Here is a 10,800-nt window from a genome sequence, read left to right as displayed (position 1 = left end):
ACCCAAGCACACACACAGGAGAGCCAGTATTGGCGTGCCAGTGTAATCTATTAAAGCATATTGTGATGCCACCTCTTCATTTTTTAAAAATGTATTACATTCCTTCTTGAGTGATTTTGCACTAATATTCGAGTCAACAAATACTGTGATTTACAACAAAAACCAAAAAAAGCTGCTGATTTTTTTTATTTTTATTTGTATGTATGTGTAGTTCTATTTCTATGTATTATATTAAAACTTATGTGATGTGTATGTTTAAAAAATGTTACTATAACTCATTACCGACAGGCAGAGGTAGGAAGTAACAAAGTACAAATATTTTGTCTGTAATTGAGTAGTTATTTTTTTAGCAACTTTTCACTTTTACTCCCTGCATTTTAAAATAAATCTCTGTATGTTCTACTCCTTACATTTACAAAACAAAAAACTTTTTGAAAGCAATTTCACCACCATCATGTGTCAAATAAATTTCTCAGCTTCAACAATAAGTTGATTCTTCAGATGATGTGGCAGCAGTAAATGGGCTAGGGTGTTTTTTAAGCAGTCGCGTTTTGCATTTTCACATAGAATTCCTGTGAAGTAAAACAGGCAAATATCTGTGAAACAAAAGTGAAAGCCTGACGTAAAAATGCAAGCAAAAATAATAGTTTTATCACCTCAGTTGACATAATACGAACAACACTGGAACACACCCACACACATGGAGGAAATGGGAGGTGGAAACAGCAGTGTATATTTAAAAGGACAAAGGAGCTCTGGTCATTTATTCATTCACCAGATTCTTTTCACGTTACAGGTAAGTCTGAAAATTAAAACTGATCATCTCATAGTTTATTTTAAGACTTTTAGAAAATGATTTGAAAATTTTACAAAATGTGTTGCAGTTCAGTAGTTTCAGCATTTCTTTGTAATTTGTGTGTTCTTCAAACATCTTGATGTTTTAAATCTTTTGATTTAAAATAATAATGAAGCTAGAATTTAAAACTCTCCAGTCTGGAAACGTATTATTCACCTCTTTTTCCTAACACTTGTACATTTTCTTTTTAGAAACAGACTTAAACAGAACAGTGATGGCAGCAGCAGCTTTAGCCTCAAGCAGTGGAGTGACTGTTTCCCGCACCACCAAAGGCCTGTTTCTCATGTTCACCCTGCTGTGTCTGGTTTGCCTTTCAAGTGCCCTGATAGACAAGGACCAACTGGTACATTCAACATTGCTCAGTCAGCAATTTTACACTTAAGGACCACTAGTTTTTGCTTAATATTCAGTGACTTTATTGAAGTAATTTGCAAGTCAACAGACTTTGCGAGTGACCACAAATACGTTTTCTTATGAAATGTGTTGGGTTTTTTTCCATTTCTTTATATGTTATTCAGACTTTTTGACATTTCTATCTGATTATAACAAAAGAAACAGTACAAAAATAAGCAAAACAACAACACAAAACTGTTATATTTCAGACAGAAATGGTGTAGGCCATTTGTGCACCAAAGCAGCAATGTAACAGAAAACAGTGTTTCATAATAACACTAATATCATTAGTATTTGTTACATTATGCAGTATTTTATAACTTCAGTCATACATCTATTGAACAATAACCATCTCAATGGTCACTTTGGATTTTCAGGAACAACTCAGAGAAACCTATCAGAAAACACGACAACAAATAGAAAAACTGAAGGTCAGTACATGTTTCTCACATACTTGCCAAACATTGTCTAAGAGTAGTGGTGTATTAGAGAGCTGTAAAGGTGATTTGTTTACATATTAAAAAAATTATAATGTGGCAGTAGTAAACTGAATTTGTGTAATGTTATTAAAGTGATTAAATGTTGTCCTATTAGGCTGAGCATGAGGAAGAGGTGGCCTCCACTACAGAGCTGATGAATGAATACATGAGCTTTATGGACCCGATGATCGCACTGATGAAGAAAACCATGCAAGCATCACATGATGCTGATTTTCCTCCACTAGATAAATTTATGGAGAACGTTAAGAATTATGTGAAGCAAACAGAAGCTTATATTAACAGGAAGCACGAGGAGATCGGCGAAAAAATTGAGGAAAGTGAGAAGAAACTGGGAAAAACTAAGAAACTTATTGAATTTCTTGAGGAACAGGAAGCTGATTTGTAACTTAAATGTCAGTCTTTTTTCTTTTTCTCTCCTTTTCTCTAATAGAATCTATTTAGTTCCCCTGTCATATAGTACTTTGTAAAACTATGGTTTAACTTTTTCTGTCATCCTTCATTACAGTTTGACATAAAGTAACCTAGGATTTTGCTATTAGCTACAACTGTTCAGAGGATATTATGGGAGTACATCTGTGGTACTCCCATCTTTTTCTGACATGTCTTGTTTTCATTAGTGGAAGCAATGTTTATATAAATTGACACATAATAAAGACATATACCGAATTTTAGTATTGTTTGTTGTCAAAATATCTACAGTGGTGTGAAAAAGTGTTTGTCCCCTTCCTCATTTACTAGTGTTTTAGCACATTAGAATATTTGTCACACTTAACTGTAGCTGTTTCAGATCATCAAAAAAAAAAAAAAAATTAGACAAATGCCACTTGAATAAATGGTCAAATGATTTAAATGATGACTCCTTTAATTAAGGAAGAAAAGTAATCCAAACCAGCCTGGTCCTGTGTGAAAAAGTAATTGCCCGTCTTGTTAAATCGTGATTTAACTGTGATTAAATTAGTTTAGTTTCACTAAACATACTCAGGCCTGATTGCTGGCAGACCAGTTGAATCAAGAAATCATTTGAACAGTACTACTCTGATAAAGTGAAGCAGGCTAAAAGATCCCAAAAAGTACCACATCGTGCCATGATCTAAAGAAACAAACTTCACACGTCTCATGTCAGAGTTCATGATTCAGCAATAAGAAACAGACTAAAAAAACTCAAAAAAATGCAAAGGCTTGTGTCACATTTGTGAGACACTGTATCTCTCGCAAAAATAAACAACTTTTTCTTTTATGTAATATCCCTAGCAACTAAAATGCATGTAATCTATTTACAAATTATGTAACATATAATCCAAATTGTCCATTCATCCATTCGCTTCCACTTATCCTGTTCAGGGTTGCTGGAGCCTATCCCAGCTGTCATAGGGCAAGAGTCAGGGTACACCCTGGACAGGTCACCAGTCGAACACACAAAGACAGACAACTATTTGCACTCACTTTCAATTTAGATTAAACAATTAACCTATCCTCACATCTTTGCACAGTGAGAGGAAGCTGGAGTAATCCCACACAAACACAAGGAGAACATGCAAATTCCACACAGAAAGACCCGAGCCTGATGGTGGAATTGAACTCAGGACCTTCTTGCTGTGCAGCAACAGTGCTAACCACCGTGCCACCCAAATTGCTTGTCCACTTTTGAAATATCTAAACAATGCATTTATCATTTAGTGCATTCTAAAGTTAACTTATACTAGTAGAGTTTTTTAAAAAGTTTATTTTTCCAAACCACATGTGAAACCCTGTGCTTTGAGTTATTGTATGTCACTTGTTTTCCATGTTGAAACTATTTCAACGATTTCTGCCACTGTAACAGACACACACATACACACGGATTGAAGATCAGAACAGAAAAGAGAGTAAGGATGAGCCAGCACTGGAGGACCACTCACATTGTGTGTGCCATAGGTTTGAGTCAGTCTGCTATCATCTCTCATCTGTTATCTCAGGATGGTGGTGTATGAGAAGAGTCTGTTTGTTGTTTTCACAGAGTAGTTGAAGTTGACGGTAGTTGAAGTTATTTAATCAAATATTGATATCTAGTGTCACTGAATTTATGTCATTTTGCTACACAAAATATTGCAATTCTACATATTTGTAACCCTTCACCCTGTTATTTACATGTCATTATTTTTTTCTTTCTACTCTGTCTCCTTTTACTCTCTTTGATTCTTTTAATTTCTTTCTCTTCTTTCTTCTTGCTTTCCCCTCAAGCCTCAGTGGTCTGATCAGATTGCTTAAGCTAACATAGATTTAGATTTGCAATCTGTTGCGGATTTCAGTCTTTCAAAGATGTGTAAGACAATTTAAAGAAACCTTCATTTATTCACAGAACAGATGCATTTATCTAATCATGTACAGAATATCTTAACAATTTCTTAAAAAGAAGACAAACCCTATAATTTATACCAGTTTCTATTATCTAATATAGAAGACAAAACTTAGTTATTCATTTATAGACCATTTTCATAGCTGACATATAGAAAAGACAAAAACAGGAATGTATTTATGGTGTAGAGATTTCAGAAAAAATATTCTGTTTGGGAGCAGTTCACTTTCATGCCTTACCAGGACAATTGAACCTATGCCAGGTCAAGATGTCTGTCATTAGTTTTGTCTGTCGTTGACATAACTAACAGAATATCAACATAAAGTAAATGTTTTTATTTTGTATTATTTTATTTTACATTTACATTATTTATATTTTCAAATATTGTGATAGTTGTATTTAAATTGTATGAATGTATTCACTACAAGTTTTCAAACCTCCAAAAATAATTCATAGTTTTAAAGGAAGTTCTAGTAAAAGGGGTGCAGCAAAACTCGTCCAAAACTCAAACATGGCAATGGTGGACAAGCGGGGCTAAAAACTTTTAAATATTACTGTTTCTGGGTCACAAAATAAACTTTTAAGTTATTTTCAAGCGAGAATGTAGCTGTGTAAGCTTCAAATATCTGCTCGATTTATCAAGATATCATATATTTCCAAACGTGCTCTGACATTTTCGGAGACGTATGTGACCCACCAGCTCCACAGCAGATAGCGAGGGCGAGGATCACTAGAGCCGACGAGAACAGCGGACTCCCGGCACATCGTTTTCAACTACTCAGGTTAAACAAACCCCAAACCCCAGCAGCTGTCTATTGTATTGAGTGTCCACTAAAATAAAAATAAAAGTGTTCTAACATCTCACCTGCTTGTTTTTATTAAGACATACAAGTACACTATTTTTATTAATAGAGATTTCGCTATTGAGGTTAAACATGATTTATAAGTCACTTCTAAATGTTAATGTTAGGTTTATTTCAGTGTTTTATTTGTTCCTGAGTAAATCAGTTTGGCTGTGATTAAAGTTAAGCTTCATAACATATTTCTTACAGTTAAATTAAGAGGGGACAGCAGTAAAAACTCCGGACTTGTGACATCATCAAGTACGTTGGTGTTCCAATTATACAAATCGCGAGTCCGTGCTCGTGTTCTCGGTAAGTCCGTTCTCGCCGAGAACGCGAGTACGTACTTGCGTACTTAGAATTGCGAAAGGGCCAGTGAGTGATTGAGTGATTCGTTTGCTCTATGATTCAGTACAGAACGGAGGGAGTGAGTAGCTCAAATGTGCTGTTAGCATGTTAGCAGAGCGATGCTACTGTGAACCAAGGAGCTATTGTCTTGATGTGAGCTTCTACTCAGGGTATTTTCTTCCAGTTCAGAGCAGAAGTTTTTTTGTTAAGATACTGGATGTTGTGTTTTTCTCCACAATTTTAATTATAAGCTAGGTATATTGCTGCTAACAGCAACAGGGATGAGTCAGTGAGTCAGTTGGGCTTGTGAATCATGATTCATGAGTCAGTAAAGTGATTCTCGAGTATTGAAAGATTTGTTCATGATTCGCGCATCACTAGTATACTGCATGATGCTGTAGATGCAGCAGCAGCAACAGTTGGAGATGTAGTAGACACACTGGCATCTTTATTACTATTCTGCCCCTCTGTTGTTGCTTTACTGGGTTTCTTTGGCTGGCGCATTTCTCAGGTTTCCCAATAGTGGGCAGTATTACCCCTTCAGTTTGTGGTTTCTTCTTTAGTTATTTGGTGTGCACTACACTACCCCCTTTGGTGATGTGTTGTAAGCAGCAGGCAAAGTTCACGCAGGCAGTGTGAGAAAATCAGTGTTGCCAACTCAGCGACTTTGTCGCTATATTTAGCGAGTTTTCAGACCCCTTAAAAAAAGACGTGAAAGCGCGTATCGCTTTTACTCTCAACAAGCAGCGGGTGCTGTAACGCAGTCAGTTCTTCTTTTACTCTTATGCTGTTTTGTGGATCACAAGGTTTAAAACTACTTATAAACACACACACACACACAAAGTAACTCCACCAGAGCGCCTATTTCGGGTCACTTTTGCCGGTCCAAGCCCGGGTAAAGGAGCAGGGTTGGAATTGTGACATTAAAAAAAACAATAATTGCTAAAAGAAATTTAATTTGTAGTTCTAAATAAACTCTAAATGCATTTAGGACGTTTTTTACTCACTTTATGTCTCTTCCACGATGTTATTTCTCTCTGCAACAACATAGGTTACAATTAGATTAGCATGACCAATTATGCAAATTAGGCGATGACGTCATTTAGCGACTTCTAGCGACTTTTAGGACAACCAATAGCAATTTTCCTTACTGAGGAGTTGGCAACACTGGAGAAAATGCATGGAGCAGAAAACAAGCTGCACAACTTTAAGCCCAGTTTACATCGTTGGGGAGTTTGTTGAGCCATAATCTGTAAGTAAGCAATGTCTAGCTTTATTTTCTGTATGATTTGTCACTTTCATGTTACTTAAAAGGTTATTTGAACGTATAAAGGAAAGATGTTTATGGTGAATGTAAAGCATAAGAAAAGCTATGTTGCTAACTTGTTTTTGGTTACAAAATATGTCAATACTTATGCTTACGTATTATTTTACTGTATGTTCACAGTCTTACAAATTAAAAGAGGAAAAAACGGTCTTCAGTTAAAGACACAAAGACAAAGCGATGTGTCTTGTTGTTCCTGGAACCATCTCCTCTTATGTTAAGCTCGCTGCATAGGGTGAATAGCCATACATTCACCTGAGGGCAGCAGAATTACTATCACACTCAACTGACTGCGTTTTATCTTCCCAATGCACTGATGGGTGGACAGTTCTCAGGTGCCTGTGCAGGCTGTTTGTGGAGCCGGCTCTATATGATAACCTTTTCTTGCAGACTGTACATTCTGCCTATGTATTGTCAATAAAATTGAAATGGTTCCAGATTTTGCTTCTTTTCTTGGTGTCAATCATTTTCTTTACTATATCTTTCTAATGTGATGATGTTGTCTTTTGGAAAAAATCAGAAACACAGCTCCAAATAACGTGAAGATTCATCAGCCAGATTAAGTGTTTACTGAAAATTGACAGGGATAGTGGACATCATCATCACAATTCCAATCAATCCTTTCCACACAGAGAAGCATAAACACACTCGACTATCATTAATCAAATATAACACGCATATACAAACACGATTTGTAATTCAGTTTACAATAGGGCTAATTCGCTCAGTCAGCAAGTGGCGGTATCCTCGTACACTGGGGAGTCTTCTGTTTTGTTTAACTGCCATTAAACAAAACAGAAGAAGAAGAGAACATCTGCACATGCGCGGTACGGATAGTACGAGTAGACCTAATCCGTAACTATCTTTTTTTTCCCCTTTTTGTCTACATTATATTGAAATGTTTCATTATTGCAAACGTTTTAAGAGATACTGTTAATGTCTTACCAGATAATCTGACCCGTAACTATCGTAAAATGCTTCGAGCGGAAGTAGATGCCTTTCGCACATGTGTAGCAGTCTCCTCTTGTGGTTTGCAGAGGTTGCTCTTTCTGAGCAACACTCTGCTGAGTGACCTCCGACCCGGAAGCTCCTCCTCGTGAGAGCTGTCCCTCCGACAGCTGATTCGGGCACTTCAGCTGTTTCTAATTAGACTCTAATAAGACTACTTAAGCCAGGGTTGAGTGATGGTCAGCGCTGGAGTATCGCACCAAGCCTGGTAGTGACTCAAGCATATAGTTATGTGTCTGTCGCAAACAAAACGGCTCTTAGGGACAGATTTTGAAGTGAACAACGGGAGCCGGCTCCGTGTTTCCTTTTTTTTTTTTTTTCTTTCTCTCACCCTCTCTCTTTCTTACTTTTTTTTGCTTCACACCGCACGTGAGTCTTGTGTTTGCGCTGAGCAGAGGGTCGCAAACACAGCCTTATGTTTGCCCACTCGCAGTACCACAGAAACAGAGCAGGAGGGAGAGGGAGAGAAAGAGAGCCAGGGGCAACAACAAGAGACAACATCATCACATTAGAAAGTTATAGTAAAGAAAATGATTGACACCAAGAAAAGAAGCAAAATCTGGAACCATTTCAATTTTATTGACAATACATAGGCAGAATGTACAGTCTGCAAGAAAAGGTTATCATATAGAGCCGGCTCCACAAACAGCCTGCACAGGCACCTGAGAACTGTCCACCCATCAGTGCATGGGGAAGATAAAACGCAGTCAGTTGAGTTTGATAGTAATAAAGATGCCTATTGCAACTGTTGCTGCTGCTGCATCTACAGCATCTTGCGCTATATCACCACCACCACCTATACCAAACCAGAGCTCTATTAGTTTTTGCAGAGGTCTGTGACCCCAGCAAGACAGAACTCAATTGATGAAGACCTGGCAAAGATGATTGCACTTGATTTCAAACTATTTCAGCTGTGGGTGTTAAAGGATTCAGAAAGTTTATTCATGCACTGTGTAAGGAAGAGGACTCCCTTACTGCATTTATTTATATTGTATTGTCTGTATAGCACTTTAGAGCACACCTTTCACTTTATTAAAAGCACCTTATCAAGCACTTTATGAGCATTGCACTTTAAACATGGATTTGCACACAAGAAGTTTAAATATTTATTGACTATTTATTGGGAATTTTAAAATCAGTTGGTAGCCTTGTTTCAGATCCTGCACAGCTGCTCCTCATCAAGGAATGTGGTGGTTGTCTGTCAGGAGAGAAGAATGGTGATTGAGATTGTGATTAAGGTTTACCAATAAGGAAAACTAATGCAAATGTGTGTGTGAAATCTAGGGATAAAAGTGGTGCAAATAAGTGTTTGTAAGTTAATGATTACTCACCTTTCTTGCCTGTGTCCTCTTCAAGGTGTTTGGGCAAATGTTTCCCTGGGGGTCCAGACACCATTTAAAGGTTCCGGGAGAGACCATTGGTAAAGGGAGTGTGGTGAATCTTTTTGTGCTTGGGTTTCTGGGTTTTTATAATATTGGGTTTGGTGTAACATTAAAGTGTGAAGTATTTATTAATATGTAAATGTGAAAATGTATTTATGTATTTATTTATTCTTATTGATATATTGTATACTGTGGTGGAAGGTTGGGATTTAAGAATTTACCTGAGAGTGGAATAATGGTTAAGTCTGTGACAGCTGAACATATTTAAGGCTGCCAGTTGTCATTAGAGGATGGATTTTTGTGCTGTGAAGAAGCTCGACAAGTTAATTGTTTTAAGGAGAGCCATATAGCAAATAAATACTTTGTTCCACTACACTTGCCTTGGTCTGTCTCACTGTGTTTCCAGCCGCTAAGGGCTGCCCTGTTACACACTGAATCCTATGTATGCAATTACAAGCAGGAAAACACTCTCCCAAAAATCATCCCACGCCTATGTGACAGAGAACGTGCATCTTCTTTTTTGTTTTGCATATTGATTTATATTTTATTGTGTTGTGGTTTGCAGTGTTTTGTGTTGTTTTCCTTGAAATTTGCTTAAAAGGAAAAGGCTGAATTAAATTAGTTAAAATAGTTAAAAGTAGAAATGTAAATAGTTGTTTTTTGTATTTTATGTGTATTTTGTGTTTTTTGTACTTTATAATTTATTTTATACATTTTATGTGGAGTGAATGAGTAAAAGTATATAATAAACATAAATAAATAAACTTTTTTTACATTAGTAATTCATTGTCTGCACAATTTTATATTGCTGTTGATAATAAATTAATTAAAGCAACAAAGTCGAAAGAGCCAGGTTAGGGTTTTCTTTTTTTGGATAGGCGAGCCGAAAGAGCCGGTTCTCTAAAAAGAGCTGGAATTCCCATCACTACAAGCGTATTGTTGGGTAATTGCTAGCGAGCTGAGCTGAGCTAACTGTGTTTGTGTTTGCTGTCTTCAGGAGGAAGGGCGAGACGGAGAGACTGGAGGAGAGATTCACGGAGTTTGGGGAATTTATTGTACACTGACGCATTGCCACACACCACGGGAAAAGGGAGTGCCACGAAGCAAGATTTGCACTGTGGATTGTTGTTTACTCATTTCTTCACAGTAAACAATAGCACTGATCTACTGTACCGAGGGGTCCGAGTCTGGGTCCGCTAACCACTTCTGACTAGTACAACACATCAGATCGTCGCAAAGCAGGTAAGATCAGTAACATAAAATATGATGCTTGCAAAGTGTAACATTAAAATTTGTTCCAGTGTGTGTATGTGTCAGTTTCTTATTTATGTTATTGACATGGTGTTTTCTTAACCTAATAGATTCTTTTAATCCTAACAGTGATGGCAGAAGCAGCTACCAAAACAACAGATCTTATTTGACTTGTAACTCATCAGTGACACCCTGGAAAATAGAATGAGCAAAATTCATGAACAAATATGTAATAATACATAAAGTTTTATATGATCTTAATAGTTATTGTTTTGTAGGCTGTTTTGTTGTTTTTGATTTAGAAATTAATAATTTTACTACTATAAAAACTCATCATCTAAGTAGACAAACTATCTACTAATGTACATATATTATTTACTAAAACTAAAATGTTATAAAACTTATTGTTTGCAAGCTGCTGAAAATCTGGGACCAATAACTAATGGGTCTCTATTCCTATAAAGTGGACCAGAAAAAGGTTAGTTCAGTCAAAATGAAAGTAAAACTGCAGCTAATGCACGTGAGATGAAAGAAAGTGAAAGGACAACAGAGTATAGGGAA

At 36.6% G+C, this 10,800-nt stretch overlaps 1 protein-coding gene across 1 annotated transcript; it reads left to right on the top strand.

The window, feature by feature from the left end:
* Nucleotides 1-717: 717 nt before the first annotated feature.
* On the top strand, nucleotides 718-2,407 carry LOC143417110 (uncharacterized). Its single transcript, XM_076882739.1, has 4 exons — nucleotides 718-796; nucleotides 1,054-1,199; nucleotides 1,627-1,680; nucleotides 1,844-2,407. Exons 2-4 carry the CDS (start codon nucleotides 1,071-1,073, stop codon nucleotides 2,132-2,134), a joined length of 474 nt encoding a protein of 157 aa, XP_076738854.1. The 5' UTR covers nucleotides 718-796; nucleotides 1,054-1,070; the 3' UTR covers nucleotides 2,135-2,407.
* The last annotated feature ends 8,393 nt before the right edge of the window (nucleotides 2,408-10,800 follow it).

The sequence above is a fragment of the Maylandia zebra genome, linkage group LG3, assembly GCF_041146795.1.
Source record: "Maylandia zebra isolate NMK-2024a linkage group LG3, Mzebra_GT3a, whole genome shotgun sequence".
Lineage (NCBI taxonomy): Eukaryota > Metazoa > Chordata > Actinopteri > Cichliformes > Cichlidae > Maylandia > Maylandia zebra.
This window is presented reverse-complemented; position numbering and strand designations above follow the sequence as displayed.